The sequence below is a fragment of the Monocercomonoides exilis genome (genome assembly GCF_001643675.1).
Source record: "Monocercomonoides exilis strain PA203 chromosome Unknown scaffold72-133335, whole genome shotgun sequence".
Classification (NCBI taxonomy): Eukaryota; Preaxostyla; order Oxymonadida; family Polymastigidae; genus Monocercomonoides; species Monocercomonoides exilis.
In genome coordinates this window covers 50,324-65,000 of record NW_027150617.1, presented here as the reverse complement: position 1 = coordinate 65,000, position 14,677 = coordinate 50,324, and the positions used below count along the sequence as shown (strand labels likewise).

General features: G+C 39.3%; 2 protein-coding genes across 2 annotated transcripts in view; both read left to right on the top strand.

Moving 5' to 3' along the window:
- MONOS_11126 (uncharacterized protein) overlaps positions 1–12,727 on the top strand; it is a 20,998-nt gene extending 8,271 nt beyond the window's left edge. Inside the window, exons 7-8 of the mRNA XM_067863632.1 lie at positions 1–4,192; positions 4,348–12,727. The exon at positions 1–4,192 is cut by the window's left edge and continues 5,449 nt beyond it. Coding sequence (XP_067718784.1) covers positions 1–4,192; positions 4,348–12,158 — 12,003 coding nt within the window. The 3' untranslated portion in view covers positions 12,159–12,727. The remainder of the gene's footprint in view (positions 4,193–4,347) is intronic.
- A 247-nt stretch (positions 12,728–12,974) lies between these two features.
- MONOS_11125 (putative vacuolar ATP synthase) lies at positions 12,975–14,031 on the top strand. The gene is made up of 2 exons (XM_067863631.1): positions 12,975–13,483; positions 13,545–14,031. The coding sequence occupies exons 1-2, from the start codon at positions 13,003–13,005 to the stop codon at positions 13,571–13,573; spliced, it is 510 nt and encodes a 169-aa protein (XP_067718783.1). The 5' UTR covers positions 12,975–13,002; the 3' UTR covers positions 13,574–14,031.
- The last annotated feature ends 646 nt before the right edge of the window (positions 14,032–14,677 follow it).

Genomic DNA, 14,677 nt, shown 5'->3' with positions numbered 1-14,677 from the left:
CCCATCAGCGACGAAGACGTTGATCTTCCTCTTCATCCAAACACTTTGCTTCCGCCTTCTTCGTGTTCTCCACAAAGAGAAGGAGAAGAAGGAATATGTTCTTCTTCGTCTTCTTCTCTTCGCCTTGATCTTCCTCTTCCTTCTTCAACAACTTCATCATCATCATCATCATCATCATCATCATCATCATCATCATCATCATCATCAGCATTAGCATCTTCTTCTTCTTCTTCTTCTTCTTCTTCATTTCAACCTTCTTCTTCAAACAACTCACCTTCTATCACCTCCAGTAACACCAACGCAATCACCAGTAACACCATCACCAATAACACCCTCATTCATAACATAAACACCAACACCAATGGCATAAACAGCAATTATGCAGCTTTTCCTGTTTATAGCCAGCCAACACCCCAACAACCTTCATGCTCTTCATCTAATTCTCCATCCAACAAAGACATTTCACCTCATCAGTTTTCTTCTTCTTCTCCTGCTAATAATCTTCCAATTATTTCATCATCATCATCTTCTTTTACATCTTCTTCCTCTTCCTCTTCCTCTTCCTCCTCCTCTTCTTCCCCCTTCACTCTGCTCGCCCCACCCCACCATCTCCTTCCCACCCGTCTGATCAAGCAGCTCCTCTCTTTCTCCCACTCCCTCGACATCCAAGTGAGTGTATCTGCCCTCTACCTCCTCTACGCCATCGTCAAAGAGGCAACAATTGCACAGACTGAAGCGCTTTGCGAGATGGACGTGGTTGACGTGCTCATCAATTTGGTCAAGAAAATGTGCGGGCTGCCAAAAAACATAGACGATTTGCTGTTTCCTCTGAAACCGCTGATTAGCATCTCTCCACTCCCAGTGATTTCATCTTCGTCCTCCACTTTTTCTTCATCTTCTTCATCTTCATCATCTTCATCATCGACATCTTCTTCTTCATCTTCTGCTCTCTCAACAGCAGCATTGCCAACGACTGTGTCATTTTCTGAGGCACAAAAGAAAGGACATAATTCACATCCTCCTCTTCCACTTCCACTTCCTCTGCCTCTTTCTCCACTTCCCAAACATCCATCTCCAAGCATTCAAATCCCTTCTTCATCCTCCTCCTCCTCCTCAACCAACAACCCCTCCCTGAAACACCCCACATACACCTCGCATTCTGTGCTCCTTCCTTTCCTCTCTCCTCCCCGCCCCATTCAGAACTCAACCTCAACTCCTTCCAAATTCATCACTGAAAGCTTATCATCACCGCGAATAGGACTCATTTTGGATGACCCACCCTCAAATGCTCGTTTTGCAGACAACAGAAACAGCGCATTTGGTGCAGTCACAGCGAACTCAGTGCGAAACTTCGGGCAGATGCGAGAGAAAGACTCAGAAGAGAAAGAGAAAGAGAAAGAGAAAAGGAAAGAAGGAGGCACAAACGCTGCAATTAGCTTTTCTTTGAGCAACGCACTGAGAGAAGATGCATCCAAACGGAACGAACCCGTCTCGCCAGTCAGCGTCGAGTTTGGCCAGCATCGCTTTTCCAGTGCATCTGAGTTCTGTCTACCTTCTTTGTCTGCTCCGTTTGACGAGCAACGCAACGACGAATGTGCTCGCAAGCTGACTGCCTCTGAAAGCAGCCTCAGTCAATATTCTGAGCCCAACTCGCCTGGAATATCCGAAGTGGCTTCTGCATCACACCTGTCAAACGCAAATCTCATATCAAACTTGACTCCATCTTCGTCTACCTTTGGGGCTGGCTATGTTTCAGGCCCGTTGTCAATTCCTTCTTCAACTCCGACTTCCCCTGCTCCTTCGTCTCCTGCTCCTCCATCGCCTGTTCCATCATCTCCTTCATCTTTTCTGACACCTCGCGCATTCGGCAGCATCAGCAGACCTCGAAGCACTTCAGTCCCTTTCCCTGCACATGTTGCCTATCAAACCAGACAGCTACAGTTTGAAAAAAGAGAACACGCTAATCAATGCTCAGCTGCCTTTCCTTCAATTGCCTCATCTGCTGCTTTGTCCATTGCTCCATCTGCTTTCAGGTTAGTATCGGCTGCTGCTCTGCCAACCCCATTAATTCCTGTCTCTGCAAATGTATCATCATCATCATCATCATCATCATCATCCTCATCATCAGTTGGCTTAATTATTCCGTCTTCTCCATCTTATCAGGAACATATTCTCACAAGGCGAACACTTTCTCGCACATTCACATTCTATACAACTCCACAAATACAACAAAACAACCACTCAGCTGGTGCATCGTTGGTTTCATCATCTTCATCCTCCTCCACCTCTTCATCTTCATCTTCCTCTGCAATGTCTTTTTCCTCCACATCTCCTGCTGCAAACATCATCCATCCATCTTCTCCCTCTTTTCTGTCGACTTCAACTTCTCTTTCACTTTCTGGTGCAGTTTCGCCCCGTTCACCAAAATCTCATTATCTCTCATTCACTAACTTACCTGCCCTTGTGACTTCTCCTCAGCTTTCATTCCCTTTGGCCTCGCTTCTCAACATCCTCCCATTCTTTAGCTGTGTGTCAGTTGAAATGAAAGCTGAAAGTGCTTTTCCTCTCGCTCCAAATGTTGATGTTTCTTATGCTGATACGAACACAACACATCAGCCTTTAAGTTTAAAAATCCCTTCCTCTTTGACATCAACGTCTTCTCTTGATGCAACTGAACACAAACCTGACTCTCCCCCACCACCAATGCTCTTCTCTCCGATCCCATTCGAACAGTCTGTTAGCAAACCTGCTGCGACTGGCACCTCCTCTTCCTCCTCCTCTTTTCCATCTGCAAACTTCCCCAAAGACATTCCATCTTTCCTTCCTTCCACATCTTCATTGACAATTCCCTCATCCCTTTCTCTCCCTTCACCATTGTCGCTGTCTCTCTACATTCTCGAATGCATTGCCAGGAAAGGTGCGATTGACGATGACTTGCTGTTCAACTCGTTCCGATTCTATTTCGAGAGCATTTCTGCTGACAGCATTCTGCTGCTCATCTTGAAAGGAACGAAAGGCGGCACATTCAGTCAGAAGGAGCGGATGGCGATGGTGTGGGCGTATTTGCAGAAGATGCAAAAAGCGCTGAAAGGAGATACAAAGAAGAAGAAGCCGAAAGCTAAAAGATCGGATGATATAAAGCCAAAGAGGGTGAGGAGAATGCGGAGACTGAAGAGGATGAAGACAGAGGACGAGAGAAAGAAAAAGGATACGAGAAAGGAAGGGAAAGAAGGGAAAGGAAAAGAGAAAGAGAAAGATGATGGTAAAGAAGAAGAGGAAGAAGAAGGAAACGGGAAAGGAGATGAAGGTGAAGATGAGGAGGAAGGAAACTTGAAAGATGTGTGTAGTTGTGTGACAGTTCTGATTGAGATGGTTGGAAGAGGAGAAAGAACAATCGAGAAGTATTTGAGTCATGAACAGTGGAGAAGGCATCACAGGTATCTGTTTTGGATGGATGAAGGAGATTTTGGAGAGGAGGAGGAAACATCTGACGAGGAAGAAGGTGATGAGAGTGATGATGCTGAGGAAAGAGAAAACGATGATAATTTGGAGAATGAAGAAAAGAAGGACAAACAAATAAAAATCCAGCAAACAAATTCAAAAGAAGAAGAGTGCATTTCTTTGCATTTATCATCAGAAAAACTGAATGCAAAGAACAAACACAAACACACAAATAAACTGCACGATGAACTGTTTTCAGATTTACCAATTGTTTTGTCTTCATCTGCACTGGAAACATCTCATTCGGTAACACATTGCCCTCAAGCAGAAGGCACTCGTTTAAAAGAGGGGCTAATCAATGGCAACTCCAATCTTATTGATAAAACAGCAAAAGACGGTCTTTCACAAGACAAGATGATGAACCAAAATTACGATACAGAAATCATTTTAGCTCAAGAGCAAGAACTTTCACACTCTTCTTTTCTACCGCATTTATCTTCCAGCACTCGCCAAAAGTTGTCTGAACAGAAACTAACGGAGTCTCATCTTGATGCCCTGTTTAACGGTAGAGCTGGCCTTTTTCTGGCTGAGCGTAGCATGAACCGCATTGTCAATGCTTGCTTGCATGATGACATTCTCTTATCGTCGATTGAGAAGCATGTTGCAGCAGACACAAATGTTGAGACAAATCCACTCACAAGACTCAGAATTGCATGCGAAGCACTGTCAATCATTGCACCTCAGATAAATGGTATGAATGCGTTTTGGGAATCGTTCAAATAGGAAGTTTTTATTTAAATTATAAACACTTATTGCTTTTTTACAATTATTTTGTATTTACGTTATTTTTATGATTTTATTTCATTATTTAAATTTTCTATTCAACTGTGCGTTTTTTCTTCACAGAGACAATTCCATTGGGCTTATCCTATTCAATGCTCTCTGCAACCATTCCTCTCCTTTCTTATCTAACACCAATCCATCCTTCTTTTCCTTTCCTTTTCTGCTCCATTCGCGATCTTCTTCGTTCTTCTCCTCTGCTTTTCTCGTTCTTGCTTCGATCTGCAAAATACAGAGAGGTTGCAGAAATGAGTGAAAGAACTTCTATTTCCAAGCAAAAAGACAAAAATCAACTGAAAAAGAAAGATACAAAAAAGAATGGAAATAAAAACTATGAAAATACTCGAAGCTCAAACAACAGTAAAAACAATGCAAAAAATGAGAACATTCATAATGGCAATGACAGTTGTTTTTCTAACACACAGCTTGAATCTCACGAAGTTCCTTTGAAATATCCAATTTTCTCTTCTTCTTCACAGACACTTTCTATTCCGTCTGATCTTCAACCCAAAGGCAATGACCCTGAATCAACACGTTCTCCTTTGTCTCTTCTTTCTGTTCTGTTCTACAACCTGACCAGGTTGTTGAATGGAGTGTGGTGGGCAAATCCGGTAATTTCAATAATTATTGAGGAGAAGCAGAAGGAGGCAGCAGAAAGAGAGAAGGAAGAAATGTTGGAGAGAGAAAGAGAAAGAGAGAAAGAAGAGTTAATGGAAGCTGCACTGGCAGAGATGCAGAAGATTAGAGAAAACCAGAAGAAGGAATGGGGATATGAGGCAACAGTTGCTGAAGGAGAGGAGCAAGAACAAGAACGAGGAATAGGAAGAAAACCAAATGAAGCTAGTGAAAGAGAAAGTGTTAGATACAAAGATTCGCCTTTCTCATTTGAAGAACGAGAAAGAGGGAGCTGCAGTGTATCTGAAAGAGAAGGTGCGATCAGCGAACATTCAGCGAGAAGCAGGTCAGAGTGCAGTGAAGGATCCAAACGTGAATTACTCTTTCCCATTCGCTTTGAAGATATTGCATCAACAGAACAGACAGAATCTTTTGATGATAGCCAGATATCCAAATTAGAATCAATCACAGCACAGATGCAAGGACAAACAAATGGGGAGAGTCAGAAGAGACTATCAAATGCTCAGCTTGATGAAAGCGGAAACAGAGAGGAGGAAAGAGAATATGAAAGAATGTTTGTGAATGGAGAAGAACAGGAGGAAATTCCTGAACTGATGGAGATGGAGGAGGATCTGCTCAAAGAAAGAGATCTCACAATGATCGGAGTAATTCAGGAAGTCGATGAAGAAAGAGATGAAGAAGGAAATGGCGAGCATAAACAAGTATCATCCTCTTCTTCTGGCTATCACTACACTTCTACTTCCACTTCTTCTTCAACATCAACATCAGCATCAGCATCAGCATCATCAAATTCCGAAGTTGCGACTACAACTACAACGCAACCAATCACCATCTCTTCAACGCCCTCTCATTCTCCTTCCCAGTCACCGTGCATTTCCTCTTGCTCTGTTACACCATCCCACTCACCAGAAATTCAGAAAATTGATCATTTACTTGTGCCCTCTCGTTCTCCACGTGGCGCTTTATCCTCCTCTTCCTCTCCACACTCTTTGCATGGCTGTACTTTATCTCAAATAAGCTCTTTCACTCCATCTTCGCCATTTGCGTCATCACCTACATCCACCCGCTCCCCAATGAAAACATCATTGCTTTTCCCATCGCGCACTCTGCTCACCAAACAGTCACAGATGTTTTTCTGCACACCTACCATTGCTTCTTCGTCACCAAAAGCGAAGTCCTTTTCATCTTCTGCATTCTTTCCGCTATCTCCTGTTTCATACTCATCACTGCCTTTATCTCCATCTGCCTCTGTTTCAAGTAAAGCAGTCACTGTTTCTGCTGCACTTTCATCGTCAAGCTCTGCCATTACATCGTCCTCCTCTCACTACACTTACACTTCTCTTTCTCATTCCACACGCTCTTCTCAGGCTCAACTGACTCCACTCACTTCCCCATCAAGCTGCTCATCTCGCTCCCAATCTTCATCAACCCCTCCTATCACACCTTCCTCGCCTGCTTCCCACCTCTTCCACAAGTCTGTTTTCGGCTCTGGTGGGGGAAGTAGCAACAGCGTTGTGTTGAACTCAGAATCAACTTTGCTTTTCTCTCCTATCACAGCAAGATATGCATCAACCGTTGCATTACTACTGCCAAATGCCTCGCTTTCTGTGATACAGTCAACATCAGCTTTAGATCCATCAATGCAGATTGAATCGATGGGGTTGGGATTTGACTTCAACAATCCTTCATCATCAGCATCTTCTTCTGCTATTCCACAGTACGGGCCAACTCGGTCTCTTATCAGACTATTTCAAGGAAATTCATATGATAGAAACACTAAGCAGTGTAAAATGCAAAATGGATATGCTGGAAGCGAAGATTTGAATGCTGAAGAAAAAGGAGAAAGAGATTATTCAATTGAGAATGATACGCAAGGAATGACTTCAGTTATGCTTGAAAGCAATGGTAATGAAAGCGAAGAAAACAGATTGAACGCAAATATCAATTATGATATGGTCCCTAAAAACAATGCAGAAAAAACAAACCATCAAATGATAAGTGCTCAGCAAGCTCAAAGCAGGCAGTTATTCCGGCAAACCTCCAAAAATCCCATTACACCACTTGCTACACTTTTTTCATTCCACATGCTTAACACCCAAGCCATGGTTATGAATGCCATCTCCTCTTTTTCGCAAATTGGGATGACTCCGGGTACTCCATCACCTTTCCAGCAGAGCATTCAGCTTGTTCCACATACGCAAACTGCATCATTATATTCACAACACAACTCTTCGTTTTTGGACAGTGAAGAACGAGTGTTTCCAGAGACATGCACAAAGCAAACAGTTATTGACTTTTTATTTCGAAACGGCAAAGATTCCTGTACTATTCAGAATGCCCAGTCTCTGGATGCTGCTTCTCTGTGTCCTTCTCAACCATCTTGTCCATCATGTTCTGAAAAGTACCTGGCTTCGTCATCAAGTGCCTCCTGCGACTCTTTCCCGTTATCCATGCCATATGTTGCTGTTCGTCCACGTTCATCCACACAGCTGATTCAAGGCTTTATTTCCTCAACTCTGATCTCACAACTGTCGATTCTGGGACTTGTAAATCAGATTATAGTGAAGGGTATGAGTGCAAAAGTGGAGGAGTGGGCAATGGTTCTCAAAAGCGAACACGATGAGTGCGATGAAAATGACTCTCAAAGCAGAGAAAATTGCACTAAAAGAGGAGTAGGAGAAGATGTGGAAAGGCAAGTTAAAGGTGAGAAATCAGCTGGAAATAATTCTGATAAAAAACCAACAATGAGTGTATCTCAACTGCAAACGAAGAGCAGCAAAGAATGCGAGTTGAATGAAACACAACTACAATTGATGTGGAATGCAAAAGAATGCATCATTCTGTCTGCATTGGAAGGAGGAATCATAGTCAACATGATGAGCTATGTGTTTCCTATGTTTCCTGCTTTTATCGTGCTATTGTCACCAACAGTTGCTTCAAATCTAGCGATGTTACTCACATACAAACCATCACCTTCAAACGAACAGACTCAAAATCACTCAGCATTTTCAGTAAACACCTCGAATCCTCTTTTCAGCTCTTTCAATGGTGAATCCAACTCTTCAAGCACTCTGCATCCTTCATCAATTGCTCAGCCCATTCCACAGTTTGCGTTGCCACTTTCTGTTCCACCACGCATACTGGACCTTTCTCCTTCTCCTCAACCTTCTCCTTCTCCTGCCTTGCTTAATCAGTCTTTCCTTCCACCTATCCAAAACAATGACAGATCTTCTGCAACATCTTCATCCACATCTCAATCAAATACACTTCCTTCTAATGCCTCAACATCCATCCACTCTTCTCTTTTAAATTCAATAAATGCCAATGCACCTGAGTCAGGTGATGCTAGATTTGATACGTACTTTTCAAAGGGGTTACATAGACGATGGACAGAAGAGTGGTATTCTGCATGCAAAGCAGAAGTTCTAAAGTGCCTGCTGGAGCTGCTGAAGGAAGATAATCAATATGTCGCAACATTTTTGAATGAGGAAAAAGAACTGGTTAAGATTAAACTGAGACGGTATTCACAACAGCAACAAGCAAACAGAAGCAATTCTAACAAAGGTGCTACTGAAGAGGATTCAACACAAAACAACTATTTTCACTCAATTGTTGGGAAGCGCCGCAACAAAACATCGTCTTTGCGTTCTTCTTCTTCATTGGCTTATGAAATCAACAAGAAAAACCCTTCTGGCTCTTCGATGTCTGTTCTGCCATTTCAAACAAGTTCATCATATGCGTGCTTTTCTTCTGGTTCTTTTTCTTCCACCACATCATTTGCATTTAAACCTCCCATTTTCTCGCTTGATGGCACTTTATTTACCACATCAAACACACCTTCGTCCCAGTTTGCGTGGGGTCTTGTGAGCGAATGTGAACTGATCGAGAGCATCTTTGAATCTGTCCTTTTTGTAAATCCTTTCATTATCATCAGAGAACGAGGCGACGAAGACGCCATCATTGCGCTTTCTGAAGAAGCTGGTAAATGGTTGAAAAGAATAACAAGAAAGGAGAGGAAGAACAACAAGCAGAAACTGTCAAAGGAAAGAGAGAATTGGACTTGCGCTTTAAAAGAAGAACAGGAAATAAAAGATAGAATTGGCTCAACAAACGATCTTAGTGCTTCAAAACCTATAATTTTACTGGAAAAGCATCCAAAAGCAGAGCTGAGTTACTCTGCAATTGCACACAGCAGATCATTTTTCACTGGACACGTTCAAACTTCTTTTGAAGATGAACTTAAAGGAATGAAACGGAAAAATGAACGTAATGTTTCATCATCCGCATTTTCATCTTCCAACCCAGAAATTGCTCGTTTGCCCAAAGACAAAAAGGATAATATTGCAAGCAATATCAATTGGTTTATGAACAACACGACACTTAGTCTGCTCAGTCACTCACACAAGAGACATGCAACAAGGCCAGCCTTTCGAGCAGCTCAATGGCTTTATCCAGCAAAAACACAGTTTCAAATGCCAGAAATAATGAAGATGGTTCATCTACTTCAGAAGATAGCTGAAGTCTCGTGCATCTTTGTTGGCTGCATACCAGTTGATGATTCAGTTGACAATACTGAATGGGAAGTTCTTGATTTAGCAAGGACTGCGAGATGGAAGCAGTGGAGGATGGAACAAGCAGAAAGAGAAAAATTACATCGAAAATGGAGGAAGAAGAGAGAAAACAGAAGAAGAGATATCAGGTCATTTGGAATTTTGAGCAATGATTCGCGTGATGATTCATCGAATGATTTGGATACGTTGATGGCGGAATCCACACAGTCACTCCAAGATAACTCTGAGGCATCCTTCCCATCTATCACGCCTGCAACATCTTTAGGTTATTCACAGCAATCACATACACATCTTATTCGTCGATTCTCATCTTCAATTTCTTCTTCGTTTTCGAATGCTATCTTGTCTCCACACTCACAAACATCTTCCTCTCTTTCTTATTCGCGCCCATCAACAAAAACTCATCTATCTGTTCCTCTGCTTGCTTCACGAAAGATGGTTGGTTCGGGCCAAGCATTAATCCTATCAACAGGCTCTGCCCCTTTGACACCAGCCCTTCACACCAGCGAGGAGAGTGAAAATGATGCGTCATTTCCAGAGGAAAATGCGAGCATTCATCAGAAGTCTTTTTGTGAAATCAGCAAAGCAGTGACTGACGGATATATGGAAACGGAAAAGCTAAAGCAAAAGCAGCAAAACAAGCATCTTAGTGAATCTGCTGAGCATCTGAACGAATGTTCGCACAGCGAAAATTTGTGGAGAAATTGTGATGGGAATGAAGATGGCTTTTTCATACAGTCGAGTCAGAGCGAAGAAATGATTGCGACTCCTGGAAAGAAAGGTGAAGAGGAAGCACAACTATATAATTTGCAGCAACAGGAGCATATTGAGCAAAGAAATGAAGAATTGCAAAATTGCGAAGCTTCAAACGAAAAAGTGGCTGACATTGATTTAGAGGCAGAAGAAATGCAATGTCCAAGTGACAGCAATGAAATGGATGCAACTGCATTGAACAATTATGAATCTGTTGCAATCCTTCCAGGTGGGAAAAGGGGAGTGTTTGAAGACTTACAATGGATAAAATGCTTTTCAACAGATACAATTGGTTCACACCAAGAAAGTCTGTTTGATAATCAAAACATCAAATCAAAAGCATCTTTGAAGCTTGATGAGAGCGAGTCAACAACTTCATCATTCTATTCGCCAAACACAATACACAGGCAACAAGATAGTTCAAACATTATCGAATCAAAGAGATTTCAAGAGGAAACAGATGAATATGATCTTTCAGTTTCTCAATTGTCTGGAAAAGAAGCAGAACATCCATCACAGTCAGATAGCCAAAATGAAAGCGGAAGAATAACAGGAAACTCAGCGGCGTTTAACAGTTGTACTGCAATTAATACGATTAATAGTTCAAAAGAAAAAGACGAGCACAATCTTCCCGTTGGCACAAACAATGAAGTCAAAGAAACAACAGTTGAGTCTTATTCAGAAGAGAAGCAAACAACAAAAGAAAGCAAAAATGAAGTTCTTGGAGAAGATCGCAATTTGAATAGATTCATAACTCGGGTGGACGGATGCGAGAAAAGAGCAACCGAATATGGTGATGATTATGATGATCGCAATGACGATTTTGGATTTGAGAGTTTTCGATCAGCAACAACTACAAACTGGTCTGATGCAGATACTTTTGAGACAAGAAATAGAGGAGAAATATTGAATGATCGAAATGATGAATTCAACAATGGGGATGCGATACAAAAAACAATGATAAAAGTTCCAACATTGAAAAGGACAACAACAAAGACACATAACGTTGGAATGAATTTCTCAACATCCATTGCTCTACCAATGCAACAACAGAATGAAGGGAACGAAAAACAACATGAAAATGGAAGCATTTTCATGGGCGAGAAAAAAAGCAAATCATCATCTCAAGCGGATATCAAGCTTGAAGAAAAGGAAAATTCAGGACAAACTGCGGATGATTCATTAGCAAAAGAGGATTTAATGGTGTGCGTCGACTGTGAAAGGATGGACGGTATTCGAATGATACTTGAAGAATGCGGTGCAATGGATATGTTTTGTTTATCTGATGACTGGTCAGAAATAACTGTTAGTGGAGCAGTTTTTCCTCAAATGGTTCCATTTGGAAGACAAAGTTGCCAGAGCTGTGGATTGCGAGTAAAGTTGAATGGTTGGATGGAGTGGGAGGATATCGGAATAAAGAGAAAAGCTTTTGGGGAAGACAAAGAAAAAGAAGAGATAAAGATGAGAAGGAATAGGAATGGTGGAAGGAGAAAGCAATTGAACGAAAAGGTGAAAAATGGAAGAGGTTTGGATGAAGGAAATGATTATTCAAGTGAGTCCGATGAAGATTCATCAACATCGAGGCTAATTGATGACGAGCTTGATACACGTTGGTGGATTGAAAGAAAGTGGGAAACAGAGCAAAGGGAGAAGGCACGAAGGCAGAGAAAGCAGAAGTGGATGTTGGGACAGAACCAAATGGAAGATGAAGACGAAGAACTACTGATGGAGCTGATGAAAGCGGAGGTTGTGGAATCCGACAAGAGGAATAGCAAACAGAAAAAGCGTAAGAGACGAGAAGAAGAGAAGGATGCCAATGAACAAAACTCTTCGTTTTCATCATATTTCGATGATGGAACAGCCGATGACTGTTCTTCGTCCAGCTCATCATCAACTGATATTTTTGCTGATTTATAAGAGCAATTTTCAATATTTATTTCATATTTATTTACGATAACGATAGATTTTGCAAAGAAATAGCCAAGCTTGTTGAATATTGCAACCTTAACATTACACTTCAAATTTTTGTGATACTTTTCGCTGCTTTGAATGATGCAGTTGGAATTTTGGAAGCTTTTCCATTTGTGTATATATATTTTTCTTCTCTTAATTTCAAATTTTTTTTTGAGAGCAACTCACAAACTTGTTTATTTAGACACTAACAATTTTTTGCTATCTATTTTATGTAAATAAATTGATCTTCTTCATTGTTATAAGATCTTGAGAGGAAAATCATTACAGTAGTTTTATTTAGTCTTCTTGTTGAAATAATGATTTTTCATCTATGTTTTTCAAGGTCATCTTTATCTTTTCAACACAGTTTTTTCATTTTCCACTATATAAGTTTCAGCGTGTCGCGCTTTTATATGTTGAGAAATGTTTGAAATGTTTTTTAGTGTCCATTCAAAAGATTAATAATTTTTATTTGTGAAAATCATAGCGATTTTTAATTCGAGATGCGTCCTGAAAAAGATACATTAATAAATCAGTTAGCTTTATTTTTATGATCTTTTAGAATGAAATAATCAAATAAGATAAAGAAAGCATCGGACTTTACAAATCATAAATATCGTTCATCCAGTCATCGTTGACAAATACAAAAAAAAAAAGGCACAAATAAACAATGCTTGTAAACTTGTGCAATTTCAGATAGATATTTTTAATAATTTTAAACAATAATCACTTTTTGAGTTGATGATAATAAGCAGAAACAGACAAAATATTTTAAAATAAATGGGCAAGATCAGATATTTTTTTCGAAATGACAGTTGTTGTTTCTGAGCTGTGCCCGGTTTATTCAACATTTTTTGGTTATATTGGTGCAGCAGTTTCGATTGGATTGGCAAATCTTGGATCTTGCTATGGAATTGCCAAGGCTGGAGTTGGGATGCTTGTGATGGGTGTAACTCACCCTCAGCTTGTTATGAAAGCTTCTTTACCCACTATTCTTGCGGGTGTATTAGGCTTATATGGATTAATTGTATCGCTAGTCATAACATTAGGACTTAAAAATGTTTACCCCTTACCTGTGGCATTTGCCCATCTTTCGAGTGGAATATCGGTTGGATTAAGTTGTCTTGCTGCGGGAATTGCAATTGGCATTACTGGAGATGCTGGAGTACGGGCATTTGGAAGGCAGCAAAAAGTTTTTGTTGCTATGATGCTTGTGCTCATTTTTGCTGAAGCTCTTGCTATTTATGGTGTGATTGTGTCGTTAATCCTTTCTTTGAAAGGGGGAAATGGTTTGTAATATATTTATCGTTTTTGCTTTAACTTCTTTTTTGGAAAATATTTTATTTTTAGCGACATGTGCAACAGAGGCACAGCAATAAACAATAAATCTTCTTAATTTAATAGAGTTTTTCTGTTAACTTTTTTAAAAAAGAAATGCTCAAAGTGTTTTTCCTTTTCATGCTTATTAAATGATTTTATTTTATAATTTTTGTGAAATAATTTTGTTGAATAGTATTGTTTTTATTTGTGTGTTCATATGTTTGAATTTTTGACATGTAGAATTTTTGAAATATTATTGAATGTTTTTAGCTTTTTTATATAAATTTTATTGGAAATGTTTTCCATTTATATTTGTAATGTTTTTGTATTTTGATGTTCTTTCAATTTATTATTATTTGGTTTTTTTACTGTAAATGTTGAAGTTATAAAGTGGAAGATTTGAATGATTCGTTCTATAAACATTGATGAGTTATTTCTTTTCGATTCATTTACATACAATAGAACGAAAGCATAGCGTTTGAATGACTAAAAACATTTGTTGATTTAAGTTTTAAAATTTCCTCTTTTTTGGATTTCAAAAACAACATGTTCAAAAAAGAATGAAAAGAAAGACAAGTGTTTTACAAAAATAATAAAGCTGTATTTGAAAATATTTTATAACTCCATTAATCGACAGAATAGTGTAAATAACAATGGCAAAACGAAAACTTTAAGTTAATTATGATTTGTAGAAATGTTAAAATGAATGTGAAACTAAAGAGGGGATGACTCCTCTTTCAAATGTATGCAGATTCAAAGAAAATATTTTATAAATCATTGAAAAACAAGAAAATCAAAAATGGAAAAACCAAAAAATTCAAATTTCTTCTTTATTTTTTTATAATAAAGAAGTTAAAAAATTCATTCTATAACTCTTAAAAATTGATAAGCAATATAAAATGTCAAGTTGATATTTATAAACGATTTATAAGTCAACAATCTTGACAATAAATATAAAAATTGAATTAAAACAAAAACACTCCAAAAAAAATGATAAGAATAAGTTTATTGGCATCAATTCTCTACTCACAGGATGTAAATACACTTCAAAAAATAACTCAAATGAAAAATACACTCTTGATTATAACTTGTAATAATATACAAAATATAATAAAAAAAGAATAGGAATAATTCCCAAAAAATGAAAGGCTTCCAAATGGATA

What these genes read in the sequence shown, in the direction of transcription:
- MONOS_11125 (XM_067863631.1), top strand. Translation starts at nt 13,003, where the DNA reads ATGACAGTTGTTGTTTCTGAGCTGTGCCCGGTTTATTCAACATTTTTT. An exon ending in TTCTTTGAAAGGGGGAAATG is followed by an intron (nt 13,484 to 13,544) that starts GTTTGTAATATA and finishes TTTTATTTTTAG; the next exon opens with CGACATGTGCAACAGAGGCA.